Source organism: Colias croceus, chromosome 4 (assembly GCF_905220415.1).
Source record: "Colias croceus chromosome 4, ilColCroc2.1".
NCBI classification, from domain to species: Eukaryota; Metazoa; Arthropoda; class Insecta; order Lepidoptera; family Pieridae; genus Colias; species Colias croceus.
This window is the reverse complement of record NC_059540.1, coordinates 8,945,793-8,960,607: the sequence shown is the minus strand read 5'-3', so window position 1 is coordinate 8,960,607 and position 14,815 is coordinate 8,945,793. Positions and strand designations below refer to the sequence as shown.

At 32.2% G+C, this 14,815-nt stretch overlaps 4 protein-coding genes across 4 annotated transcripts; 3 read left to right on the top strand and 1 right to left on the bottom strand.

Moving 5' to 3' along the window:
- Nucleotides 1-304: 304 nt before the first annotated feature.
- Nucleotides 305-1,181, bottom strand: LOC123691254. The gene has a single exon (XM_045635557.1). It carries the CDS (start codon nucleotides 1,128-1,130, stop codon nucleotides 432-434), a length of 699 nt encoding a protein of 232 aa, XP_045491513.1. The 5' UTR covers nucleotides 1,131-1,181; the 3' UTR covers nucleotides 305-431.
- A 1,661-nt stretch (nucleotides 1,182-2,842) lies between these two features.
- On the top strand, nucleotides 2,843-4,001 carry LOC123691262. The gene has a single exon (XM_045635563.1). The coding sequence runs from the start codon at nucleotides 3,216-3,218 to the stop codon at nucleotides 3,930-3,932; it is 717 nt and encodes a 238-aa protein (XP_045491519.1). The 5' UTR covers nucleotides 2,843-3,215; the 3' UTR covers nucleotides 3,933-4,001.
- A 5,348-nt stretch (nucleotides 4,002-9,349) lies between these two features.
- LOC123691259 (interaptin-like) lies at nucleotides 9,350-12,498 on the top strand. Its single transcript, XM_045635561.1, has one exon. It carries the CDS (start codon nucleotides 9,378-9,380, stop codon nucleotides 12,366-12,368), a length of 2,991 nt encoding a protein of 996 aa, XP_045491517.1. The 5' UTR covers nucleotides 9,350-9,377; the 3' UTR covers nucleotides 12,369-12,498.
- A 1,055-nt stretch (nucleotides 12,499-13,553) lies between these two features.
- Nucleotides 13,554-14,440, top strand: LOC123691261. Its single transcript, XM_045635562.1, has one exon. It carries the CDS (start codon nucleotides 13,564-13,566, stop codon nucleotides 14,368-14,370), a length of 807 nt encoding a protein of 268 aa, XP_045491518.1. The 5' UTR covers nucleotides 13,554-13,563; the 3' UTR covers nucleotides 14,371-14,440.
- The last annotated feature ends 375 nt before the right edge of the window (nucleotides 14,441-14,815 follow it).

Sequence of the window (14,815 nt, the reverse complement as noted above, 5' to 3'; positions counted from 1 at the left end):
GAACATGATGTATTAACATTCTTAATAATTTTGGGTTATAAAAATAATAATAATTTTGTATTCTATTTTCATTATTATGCACTCTGTGTTATGCACCCACGTACTTAATTTAGGTACTTTTTAACGTTCGGTTTTCTGTTACAAATTTGATTTTCTGACATAGGTACTTTAATACTTTATTAAAGTACCTATGTCAGAAAATCAAATGGTATTAAAAACATCTTATATGTATGAATAAAAGCAAATATTTTAAGTCATTCTACTACATCCTTAGGATAACTGGAAAGGAGAAAAGAAACATCGGTTGTATTAAATGTATTTATTTTCAGTAATAAATTAGGAAAATATTACAAATACATTTATGTAATAAATTATTATGAACTTAAATTAGACAGAATACTTAGCTATATAAATTAAAATTAAGAGTTATTTTACGATTCTTTGTTTCCTGATGTTGTGGACGGTGTAGGAGCTGTTGTAATTTGATTTGCCCAAGCACTAGGATCCACCATCACATATTGAAATGGATAGGCGTAAGTATGGGGCCATACGGCTGTAGGCACATTCGAAGTTTTGCCCTCCTCACTTGCACTGTTTTCTTTGTTATGAGCATTAAAAGCATTAGCAATAGCTGACATCATTTGAGGATAGAAATATTGGAATGGTGAGTAATACTGAGTGGCCGTAGCACAAGGTGGTAGGTTAGATTCTTCGGTTTTAGCGGCTGATGGTGCTGTATAAGGGTAAGGCAACACTGTGTTTCCCTCGGAGCCCGTGGTGGATAAAGCATAGGCATACTTTATGGGTGGGGTTGCAAGAACGGCTCGTTTTTGAGTGTTCAATTTCTCTTCCAGTGGCGAAGTTGTTAAGCCTGATGTCAACGGTAGAGGTACAGCTTGACTCTCAGTAGCGGCTGCTAGAAAGTTCACAGGTTGATCCGTTAGCCATTGAGATTTGCTTCCGTTCTCTTCTGTGGCTGCTACGTACAAGTCGCCAGTTGTTCCGTCGTCTGAGGGCATTACGTAGAGGCCGTGCACTGGTTGAAGACTATTAGGTGTCTCCCAAGCAACATGGCTGCTGGCACATGTGATTAAAAGGGAAATCAAGATGGTTCCTATTAGTCTGGACATCTTTCCGCGTTAAGATAGAGGCGTAAATTGACAAATTATCCAGAGCAGTTACATTTTTTATACTTTAATTTCTATTTGAGATAAAAGATTAACGTGAATTGATAATTAATAAGTCGCATGAAAAATTTAAGTTAAGACACGTATTTATACTATATTCAGAGATCATCACGTTGATATCGATAAAACGAGATTATGGAAAATAGCATACGAACTTTTGCTAAGATAGAGAATAACTTAAACGCTATTAGAATTGTATAAATACATATAATAATAAAGTATGAAATAAAATATGTCTATATTTTTTGTAGCTACTTGTGTATTCTTTTCAGGTAGGTATATGTTCGAAATGTAAATATAAAATATTGTAAATATTTTACTAATCAATTCTGTTTGTACTGTTGTAAATGTTGTAGATAGAGTTGTATTTTTATACAACTCTATGCTCTGAAGAGCTTATGCTCTACAGTTAATAAATTCATTTTATCCGTTAAATAGTTTGGAAGCTTCCAAAATATAATAAAAAATACAAAAAATAAACAAGTAAAGGGTATGAGGCATTGAATATATGGTATACATATTATAATGTTACACAAACATAACTCCCAGCAAGCTATAAAATTTAAATTGCGTTTTTACGCGTTGCATCGAGGACCCAGTTCCATAGATGCTAACTAAAATTTTACTAGTAACATTAATTTTCAAATATGGAACATGTTACAAAACCTCTGTGTGTTTGCAAAAAAATGAAGAATTTTCTCTTTGCGGCTGGAAGTGTCCCGTAACATGTATTAACTTTCGACTTTTGAGAATGCCTTTAAGGTCACTCTGTCCTGATAAATGGGAATGCTATGTGGGCTGCCGTTGTTCTGCGGGCTACGTAAGAGATGAATATAGTAAGGATTGTGTCACAATTCAAAATTGTCCCGGTAAGAATTCTAAAAATAATTTTAAAATGTTTATTAAACTCATATCAAAGAAGGACAAGCGAATGTGGGTTTTGTGGGTAACATTTTCAGAATTATTCTCATTAGTAATTTTCAAATATAAAGTTAATATTACATATTACATTCATGAAGCGGATAGGAAATGTAAAAATATTAGATTAATAATTACGAAATACAGCTATACCTACTAATTAGGTATATTTATATTGTTATGTTGACTTAACTAGAAAAATATGTCGTTAGCAAAAAGTAAATTTTGCAATTGTTACATACCTATTACATATAATCTATATCTATTTCTGTTCGTATAAAATTGACCATTTCGTATAAGTACGTAGGTACTAAGAAATTATTTTAGGTCAAGTGTTTACACATGTTACAAGTAACAACAATATACTTCATATAAACTGGAATCTAATCATAGTTTTCAAATAACTTGCTATTATTGAATAATACTTATAATTTTATACTTTAGCTAAGTAGGTATATTAGCTCGTACCTTTGCTCGTACCTAGTTAAAGTAGGTACATTTATAAAAATAATATATTACTAGAAGAAATTATAATTTATTGATAAAAGCGAAGCGAAGCAATAAAAATAAACAAGATAATTATTTTATTTGAGATCTTAAAGTTGATAAATGAAATAAAAATGTCCTACTTTTTGCGTCATATTGTTGTAATCTGTGGTTTGAATATTTTTCTGGGCAAATATTAATTTTAATTGAAAGGTTCATTTGTTAAATTCGAAAAAAGAATGCAATTGTAAGATACAGCAATAAATGCTTTTATCTCGTCCATAGTAAAACTACAATGGTTAACTCGCAACCAAAAGTTGGTTCGATTCTTGAAAAAAGTAATAAATAAAATATTAAAAGTCATTATTATTTCTGTGACTGAATTAACGTTAGACAAAGAAAAATTAATAACCAAATTTGAATGAAAAAATATAGTGAATAGAAAATAATCATTTCGTTGTATACGGTTGCATAAACAATATCCGATCGAAAATATGATTGTAATGCAACCTACAAGTAATGCAATCTAAGTACCTACGTTTGGCCAAAATTGTTTATGTAAACATATATAAATATTACATTGATACAATTTAATAATTCATTAGTATTATATTACACCCTACGATGAAGGTTGTGTCGATTTTGGTTTTTGTTTTCGCCACTTCAGTAGCGGGAGCTCCTACAATAATAACTTCAATACCAACATATTCAGATGAAGTGAATCGACAAATACTTCGGGACAAAAGGTCTAAATATGGACATGGTTATTACTCATACGGAGCTGCATCGTCACCGATTGCAGCATACACGCCATATCAAATTGGTATGCCTGTCCAAAGTTACTTAAACCCTTACACCTACGGCTATCAAACGTTGACTCCCAGCTGTGGACGTGGATATTACAGAACCGAAGGCTATCACAATGACCAGGAGATAATGAGTTACTCGGACAAGGAACATGAGCATCAACCCCCATCAAGGAACGCTATGGATCCAGCAGAAACAGCATCGATCAACCAAATAACTCCGTTAAGTCCTTCAAGCATGCCCAGCATTGGTCAGCTGGTGAACCCCACAAGTGGACAAGCTTATGGGGTGTTCTCCAATGTTCAGAACGTCGGGTGCAATGTGCCGCTGCTGTTCAGCTGTTCACCCTCTATAGTGCCTCTAAGGATGAGGCCATCTCCGCAAATGGGTTATGGTTATGGGCCATATGGATACCGAGGTGTTGAGGATATATCCTATGAGCCTCATCGAAGTTTCCACGAGGAACATACTCATGACAGTGAGGGTGCGGGCGTGAGCGCGGTTGAAGCAGATCACGTGGGTGGACATCAGTGAAAATCTTAATTTAAGCTAGGAGTATATTAAAATAAATGTATTTTATAAAATAAACTCGTATTAAGTAAAAAAGAAAACGTATATTATTTTATAAATAAATTACAATAAAGGGCTATAAATTGTGTTGTGTTTTATTTTTGATGGGGTTTTCCTTAAACTCGTCAATCAAGAATATCATTAAATACTTCCAAAACTATGATTAATGATATAAATTGTAGAGATTATAATTTTCATGTTCATTAAAAATAAAAATTCTGTTAATTACATTAATTATTTAAATTTATAACTTTTTATTTTTGTAAAAATATCTATCACGTTAACATTTAGTCGTAGAAGTGGTTATAGACCTTGAATATGTATTTTCAAAATTTGTATTAGTGCACTTGATGAAAATAAGTGCCACCGCTACCTTTAGGTACTTACACGATACCTATTATCATGCTACTTTCCTAAATTTGTAGAGATTTTGTTTAATATATGTATTGTATTGTTATTTCCATCTTTTATCATTTCATCTATTTGTTTGACAATCAATATTGTTGTTCGTTAGACTCGCTAAAGCTCGAGGACGGCTGGGCCGATTTAGATGATTTTGGGTTTAAAATGTTTGACTTATATAGGGAAGGTTTAAGCGGTAAGAAACATAAAAAGTTAGTTAGTATTTAACATTGTTTCTCGAAAACTCGATACTAACTTTTTATGTTTCTTACCGTTCACCAGGACATCTAGCCGTTGATATAAAGTCAAAAATTACATATTTATTTTTCATAGATACTGTATATCTTAAACAAAGGAAAATAAAACGAACTAAATAGGTAACATAATTATTCACTGAGTCATTTTTTGTAGCGAGAAAACATATATTTTCAAATGTATATAATGGTTATTTATTAAAATAGATAACAAAATTGAATAAGGGCTATTTATAATTAACGAAACAAAGAGGTCATGATGTTTTTACGATATGTATGAGTCATTGTCAATCTTAATCAATTCTTGGTATGTGAGTTATTTTCAAAACTACTAAGAAAATTGCATCATATGATTGAAGAGAGAATACTAAAGATTCGTATATTCCATTATCTTTCAAGAATGATAGAGCCAATATAAGCCAAGGCAATAAGAATTATGAGTACATAATATTATGTAGTTGTAGGAAGCATATTGCACACCTCGGAGAGGTAGTGCACTATTTTTTATTTACGTTCAAACAAGCCTCTACTATAGAAGTCTGAGGTTAACCTTAATTTTTAAAATAATTTTTGATGGATCTATATTTTGAGCCATCGATATCATATTCATTTAAAACTAGCGGCCCCGGCTTCGCCTGTGGTGATCACATGTTTACGTTTTCTCTCCATATGAACCATCTCATCTCAAGGAATATTAAAAAAAAGAATAAACGAATTCGGTTCAGCCGTTCTCGAAATTTGCGCATAGCAATACATTTGGAGATTCATTTTTATTTTGTACAAAGACTATAAAAACTTTCCGCCCCGGCTTTTCCCGTGGTATATATTTACGTTCTCTCTCCATAAGAAAAAAAAAAGAAATAACAAAATCGGTTAAGCCGTTCTTAAGTTTTCGCTTACCAACACATTTAAGTAGCGATTTATTTGCATTATAAGTATAAAGATAGATGAAGTTATTGTGAGAAAATACTTTAATATACAAAGTGATTGTAGATGTAAAGGAAGGTATAATTTATTAGTTTTTAGACATACGGTCGAAGCCGCGGGCGGAAAGCTAGTATTACATATGTCTCCACAAAGAAGTGAGTGAGTTGTAAACTTATATATTAACAAATCTAATTAAATAAATAAATAAATAATAAAACACATTTATTGTCAGACTCACATAAAGATACACATTTACAAAGGAAAAACAAAATGAAATAAAAGAAAAAAAATAATAACAAGTGATAACTGCGTTAAAAACAACCGACTTCAAACTTGCACTTGCAAAATTTACAAATACCTACAGACAAAAATGCTCATAAAATAAAAACTACTGGGCCTATCCGAATAAAATTTTTATGGGACCAATTCGACAGCATCCCACATCGAACAAAAAAAAGAATCACGTAAATCGGTTCAGAAACCTCGGAGTAATCGGTGTACATACATAAAAAAAAAAAAAAAATATACCGGCCGAATTGATAACCTCCTCCTTTTTTTTTGAAGTCGGTTAAAAATAAAAGAAACTTATTCCTGAGAGACAGTAGGTAATGTGGCAGTGAGTGACCTGACAAATTAGTAGGTAACATAAAATTTTCAGTTACCTAATCAACTAAGAATAAGTGTTAAATTATGTATAATTTTGATAATAAAATTCCGATAAAAATATAATGTTAAATCATAAGCTGATTACGGAGTATGTCGTGGTATTTTGATGACTCTGTATTACGTGTGCCCTCTTTACAAACATTCATCATTGATATTGACGTGATTGTATGCAAAATATTCGATTACAATTTATGTTTATTTTATTTAAAAAAAAAATATCCTGGTAAAAAAATTTTTCTTTGTCGATATAACATTAAGTATGTACACACCATACATAGGATGAGTTTAGTAGACGGAGACCCGGTATCCATTTGTAAGGATTCTTATTTAGAACGTTAAGCAAACATAAGATAGAGCATACTAGGTAAAATAATTTTATAGGGAACTCGCAGTCCGCCCCGGCTTCGCCCGTGGTACATATTCACGTTTTCTCTACATAAGAACCATCCTCGTACTTCAAGGAATATAATAAAAAAAGAATTGACGAAATCGGTTCAGCCGTTCTCAAGTTATGCGCTTACCAACACATTTTGGGATTCATCTGGGGGCACGGTAGTGCCCCCGCCAAGACGAGCAAAGCGAACAAGCGGAGCGCACGGGCACTACCTACCTTTTCTCGAAGCGCTTCGACGTTTTTTTGAACCCTCATAACTTGGGTTTGGATTATGCTAGATCAACAAAATTTTCGGGATATATTGCCAATAGCGGACTTATTGAAAATATTAAGTTTTAATTACATTAGCTTTTATACTTCAGATTTTATTTATATCTAAAAAACGCTAATTTCGTCACTGACTCACTGATGATCATCAAAATTCTTAAGGTATTTCCTAATGTCCTAGAAAGCTGAAATTTTGTATGTAAGCTAGTATTAGCAAACAAACAACAAAAAAATTATAAAACTTGTAACTTTCATCCCCCAACCCCTTAAACTAGGGAATGGGAGTTTGTATGAGACCTGTAATTTTAAATTAAATTTTGATGACGCTAGAGGTCTAATCTAATAATCTAAAACTTGGTTCCCCTAGATATATATATGCATAGGTACTCCTTGTTAAAAAAAAAAATTAATCGACATATAAAATTTTGTTACAAACAACTTACAAAAAGAAATGAAATCCCACCAAAAACATTTTCATGTAAAATGTTGCCAAGACGAGCCCATATGACTCGCACTGTGAAAAAGTTATCAGATCTCATGTAGAGCCAAGCTTCTAACACTACACGCCCTAACTCTACAAGGCCTAACTTCACAAACTCTACACCTTAGTCAAAATATGTGGCTTGGCCGTTCGTTACTACAAGAACTATTGTATAACACAAAAGTAATGAACAGTGAATTAATTAATTTTTCACCTTACGCCGATGTGAATGTAGCGAAATGGCCAAGCCACATATTTTGACTAAGGTGTAGAGTTTGTGAAGTTAGGCCTTGTAGAGTTAGGGCGTGTAGTGTTAGAAGCTTGGCTCTACATGAGATCTGATAACTTTTTCACAGTGCGAGTCATATGGGCTCGTCTTGGCAACATTTTACATGAAAATGTTTTTGGTGGGATTTTTATATTATAGATATTATTTATAAAAAAATACTTCATTTATGTTTAGTGCTTTTGACTTTTATAAAAAAGTGGAGGGTTGGAGAATAGAAAAATGAAATATAATTTTCAAATTTTTGTAGGTACCTACGTTATCCCTATCACTAAATGGGTAGTCAACGTCCCCAAGAACCAAAGAAAGTAAAATATTCGTCGACAACTTATATAATCTGCTAATTTCACTTGATTAGAGTGGTGGTCTAAGGCCTGAACTCCCAAAGTGCATTCATTGGCTATATGATACATATTACTATTAGTATATGAGTATTATATTATATGATTATTATTATATTATTTTGTTATTAATTGAACACTATTTTAATACTTATGACTAGTCACTTACTTATTCAAACCGAAAATTCGATCTCACAAACTAAGTAAAAAGTTTCCTTTACGCTATTATTGACTCTACAATTTTATCTTAAAAGCTCCACGTTGCAACAGTTATGTAAATAAAAAATTAAAAAGTAAAACATTACAATACACACGGTCTATGAAAGTGTTAATAAAATGTTATTTAATCTATAAATGATCATAATCCTCTGTAAGGTGTATAATGTGTGAAGCTAATAGAAATAAATAACATTTTGATTAGAATGTTTTAGTTATGTACAGAAAATTAGGTTCTATACTTTTTTACAGTCATTTTTTCCTGCTCGATTTTTTTCAGCGACTCCTATATATTCTTTGATAATGAAACAATATGTATATTTTAATTTATGTTACACTTTTTTGGATGTAAAGTAGTTTATATTTAACCTAAAACATTAAAATAAATTAAATAAAAAATAAAATCAAATCCCACAACTGACGAAAAGGTTCATATTATAAAGCTATGTTTACATAAGCTATAAAATTAAAATAAATTTTAACTTATAAATTTATAAAGAATAGAAAAAATTCGATCACGAAGCGGGACTTGAACCCGCATCCTTCGCGCCATTCCGGGGCGGATGCCTAACCAACTCCGCCCCGGAATGGCGCGAAGGATGTGGGTTCAAGTCCCGCTTTGTGATCGAATTTTTTCTATTCTTTATAAATTTATATTTATAAAGCATTTGAATGCCATAAAAACCAAAAAATATAAATTTTAACTTTTTTTGCGTTTAAATACTTATATAATAATTTATATCACCTGACCGAATTAAATAAGATATAGTTATAATGAAATAACTTAAAATGGGCACTTATAACAAAAAAAAAAAAAAAAAAAAAAATAAGAAAAAATATTAACCGATCGCTCATCTAATTTTGATATCACAGTAATTATGTCTGTAATCATTTTATTTACGCTATTTATTTGTATTATTATTTATTGCATTACTTTGATAAAATTGAAATATAAATCAATTTATTATAAATCACTTGGGTTTTTTTTTATTTGAAACATATGTGTACATAACTTAATCTTCAATAATGTTTACCAAAGCGAAATGGTTCACGTTGTCTCATGTGTAACTTTAGGCACGTTTCGATGTTTCGTACTTCACCAATGGATTTCATACTTGTGAATTTTAATATAAATGCTTATACCGTTTCTCCAACCGTCAGTTCAGCGCCAGACCATGAAGACATTAATATTACTCACTGCTCTGGCAGCCATAGCCTGTGCAGGACCAGCATATTTGGGAAAAGATGGCGTTGAACAAGAATCCAGGCTTAATGGTGTTTTAAAAACCATTAAAAGGGAACGGAAGTCACCAATTCCAGAATCAACTTCGGATTTATCTTCCGATCTACACAGTCAAACTTTACCAGGCATCATAGAAAAATCATCAAATTCGGGATTCAGAAAACCAATCATCGTGAAGAAGAAATTCGGTTATCATATATACCGGGATTCCGACGAGGAACTTGCTCAGTCAGAACCACGTCATAATTGCAGAAGACAATTCAGATTCAAGTTATGCGATGACGATGACGAGACATCAAATGAGAAGATGAGAAATTTACACACAGAAGATATTGACAATACCGACGTTGAACAAAGCTTGAAAATGGCTAAAGAAGCAGTAGAAAGTTTGCAAAGAGACCTTCAAAAAATTCAACGTAATGCAAAATTGACGCAAAAACACCATAGCGATGAGCAGCTGGAGACTGAATTAAACAAAAAAGCAGAAGAACCGAGGCATGTAGAACACTTAAGTGAAAATATTTCCAGTCAAGATCCTCTTTGGAAAACAATGCCTACAAAATCGGAAGAGACAAGAATGGCTGAATGGAAAGAGGCTATAGAAAATATTCAAAAGAACGTTGAAATTGCGAAAAATATAGAAGATTCACTAAGAAGTTCCGAGCGTAGTCGTTTGTTATCAAGTGAAGTGTTAGACATATCAAAGGCTCGAAAATCGGAGTCAGTAGAATCAACAATGGTCGATCCAAATTTACTTACAGAAGAAATGAAATTAGAAAATAATGAAGAAAAAGAAGCAAAAATCCCAGAAGAGAATATGGAAACTTATGCGACCGAAAGCAAAGATGTAAAAGTAAGTTTAACCAGTGACAATCTTAAGGTTGACAAAGAGGGAAGTGATTTAATGCATCACATCTCCAGTAAAATGAGTTTAAACGAAGAAAGTAAAATTCCAGATGAAAACGATCTTAAGCATGAGAAACATGCAGATGCTGATTTACTGTCTACTCAAGATTTAGAAGAAAAAACGATATCTAAGGATATTATTTCCACACCTAAAGCAGCACATGATTCTGTAGAAATCCATCAAGGTATAGAATTACCTAAACCAGAAAATCTCGATACACGCAAATCTATTAAATCTGATAGCATCAATGAAAAAAGTGCTAATTTAGACAATGCTGAGGAAGAGCCACTGCTTAAATTAAGTAAGGAAACGTTAGAGGTATCTGATGAAACCGAAAAAATGAAAGCTAAAGAAGTCACTGGCTTAAAAAAAGAGGAAAACATTAATATGAATAACTTGGAAATTAAAGATGCAGACACATCAGAAAGCAGAATTTTGGTCAAAAATGCAGACTCTTTAATGGAAAAAGAAGCCAATATTCAAGATTTGTTTGAGAAAAAATTATCAGATAGACCAGTACACTGGGGAATGCAAAAATTAGCTAACACAGAAGAAGAAAAGCAAATTACTGTGGATTTAAGTAAGTTAAATGCTGAAACCCCCGAAATGCGTTCTACCCATGAAATTAATGAAGATAAGAAGGAAGTTCACAAACAATCTATTGTGGACTTAAGCAAGAATAAGTTGACTGTTGAAAAATCTGAAGTACGTTCTAACCATGAAGACAAAAACGTAGTTGAAAAACAAACAGAATTGAAAGCCATGATTCCTGATGATCTTTTAAAAGAACGCAGTGAAATGAGAGAAGCTACAGAAGATGATGAAAAACAATTAGTTGCAGGAAAATCAAACATGGAAAATGATTTAATGAAATTACGTGAGTTTGAAGAAAAGGACGTTAAGATAATTCCTAACGATATTAGTCAGGCACGGAGCGTAGAGTCTGAGCAGACCGAAAAATTATTTGATCGTAAAATTCATGATGACAAAATAGCTAAATCTGTTGGTGGTATTGATTCTGCAATCAAAGTGGAAGCTCCGCATTCCCCTAAGAATCCCAAAATTGTAGATATGACTCATGAGAAGCAACACTTTAACAATGACCTTAAATTTAGAAAGGTATCGGAAAGTTTCGACAACCAAAAGCTAGAAAAACATAATAGAGATATGATGCATGAAGGAAATACATTGCGACTTATTGATCAATCTGTTGATTCCCATGGACATTTACCAACGGATAGTATTATCGATTTGAACGCACCTTCTACAAAAATGTCAGAAATTGATTATTATACTAATTTGAATTCACAAGATTCTGCACAATTAAGTCAGGACCACAAAACCAATTATCATACATCTACTCATATAAAGGATGGTATGCCTAATTGGAATCGCCATGATTACGATATGCAGGAACCTTTTGTGATGCGTGGCTGGCCTCAACGCGACAGATTCAGGAGTGACTCTCAATTAGATGCTAATACTGGCGCACTTGGTCACATTCACCACCACCATCACCCAGGCAAGATACATTTCGAAGACGATTCTCATCATTTTCTACCTATGGGAAGATTTGTTAACAACGCTCAAGGAAATAAACATGAATTCATGATAAACGAAGATATTCAAGAAAGTGGTAGGGAAGCCGAGTGGGATGCTGCAATGCAACCCAGTTCGTTTATGCATATGCGCGACGCTTTAGATAAAAATGGTTCGCCATTCGGCTACCGTCATGCCGGTTTTGGCCCAAGTATGCCGTTAGTGGGTCCAGCTCCGGGTGGTTCCAACAACGTTGGTCTATTTCCCAGCAGCAACGGAGGATGTGGAATTCCTCTGCTATTGAGTTGTTCTCCATCTGTGGTATCAGGAAGCTTGGCGAAATCTCATTCAGTTGGCTACAATAGTGCTGCCGCGTATAGATCAGGGGATGACATGAGATTCTATACAAAAAGGGATGCAAACAGTCTGACTGAGACACCAGCTGGAAATGTCAAAACTTTCTCACTAGCACCTTGAACGATAAGTAAATAAAATATGTTGGTCCAAAGAAAAGCACGTCATGGCATTGAACCCGTAATGAACAATAAGTGTATTCTTTAATTGTATTTAGATTAAGTAATTTAAATGGAAATACATCACAAAGATATAATAAAGCATTTTGAAATCTTTTTCGTATTTGCTATTTATTTTCATGTCCTAACTCAATTCTCAGTTCCATTGTTAGTTAGTATCACAATTAGACTGAAATTAATAAAAAAGTCGACAAAGTTAAATAATATTAAAAAGTAAATTTGTTCATATGTTAATTATTTATATTGTACACGTTCTTGGGTTACTAGTGGTATATTTATTTAAATGCAATTTCTTTATATTTTTTTTATCTGAATACACGTTTAAAATCACCGTCATAACCTATACATATAAGTACCCAATTACGAACTTAACATATCTAAACTAAAGGTTAAAAGCTCATAAGAGTAAGGTAAGCCGTAAGCTCACCAACGCAAAATAAGTAGAAATATAATAATAACAAAAAATCAATAAATAAAAAAAATACTACTCAGTAATAAAAAATACAGAAAACTATGAACTCTTTTAAGTTAAATTAGTTTAAAAAGAAGAGCGCGTGTTTGTTATTAAAATGTCAAGAGTAAGTAAATTAATTTAATTAATTAAACGTTGGTTTAAATTTAGGCCATTGTAAAGTTAGAATAAATCCAATCAGTAGTCAAAGTAGATATGTGTTTAGCCTATATTCTATAACCTTCCTCGATGAATGAGCTTTCTAACACAGAAATAATTTTTTTAAATCACATTTTTATACCTACGTTATTTATGTATTTATTTTAATATATTTATTTGTTAGAAATGTATTTATTTTTAAAAGGTGCATTTTAATAAAGGATTATATGTAACATTTTTATTTGTATTGTTAATCAATTTATCTAAAATAAATAAACTTATTGTAATACAGCTCTGTATTCAAACAATTTAGTTTTTTTATTGCGTGATATCCTGATTAAGTTTCATTACTATTTATGAATAAGATTTTAAACACCTGAATTGAATAATTATATTACTTAAAACATTTACGCAATATATGCATAAATCTGCTGACAAATATTCATAGTAACTATGGCGATAATAATTGCTTACTTTGAAAATTTACAGTAAACTATCTAGTCGTATATTTTAAATAGAACTTTTCAAGATGACATACATGATGTTGCTCGTAATATTCAATTTAATTTTGTTGATTTCTAATACATTTGCATTCGGTTTGGAAAATCATTTTGAAAGTCTAACAACTTCAGTGGATAAACAGGATAAGAGTGGAAATGAAATAAGTGGAATTCAGAGCAGACGAGGATCATGCAACGACGTTGTTCTAGAACCTCAAGCATTTAATTATTACTTTGAAAAAATGTTCCCGTTATCAACTTTAATAAGACAAGAGCCAGCAGAAAAGGAGGAAAATTATCAAAATAATTTCCAGGTCTTCAAAGATGCAGTACCTGAAGGATATTATCTAAATGATAACCAGATCAGTCGCAATGGCTATTACATCATTGATCCCTACGCTTTTCATCCAATTTCACCACCGAATTCAATACAGTTTGACCAAATCATCCCACAAGATAATACAATCCTAAACGAAGAAGCAAATAAACCACGTTATACGAGAAGTATACCTGATAATTCTAAGAAAGATATCTGGGATCAACTTTTACATGACAGCATGTTAAACAATATTTTACCGACGATGCCAATTCCATACGTTCACAAATCATCCCCATATTTGGACAACGCTTATGGACCTTATAGGCCAACGTATGGTGCGGATTCAAACAGGAATGGATGCGGAGTGCCAATTTATTTGAGCTGCACTCCAAGAATAACATATGATGCTAGTGTTATGGATCCGCCTTCATGTATGTATCCAAGTTATACAAAGGAGCACGAAGCCCAGGATAGTCCGAAGCAAAACATTAATAGCAAAGTGCCTCCAAAGAATTAGCGATAATTTGTGTAGAAAAAGGCTGAAAATGTATTAATTCAATGCGTATCAATAAAATTATTTATCACTTCTTTTGTGTTTTATTTCAAACACTATCAGACATATTTCAAAAATATTTTATTGTTTTCGATGTAAATCATAGCAGTATAGAAATGTAAACCGTAAGAGATCTTTTTACAGTTCACCCACATAAAACAATATCCACTTTGTAAATTGTAATATTGAAATATATTTACATAAATATAAATTATTTTTATATTTACAAGTAAACATTCAGATGACGTCAATTTTAATGCAATACTTAGCAGAAAACATTTGAAAAACACATGCCTTGCATTGAAGTTCAGTTGTTTACAGTAAGTCAATGATCTGATGTAATATGATTAGATAAGTATTTTTTGTATATTTTTTCCTGTTTATTTGCGATTATAATGGCAATATAAGT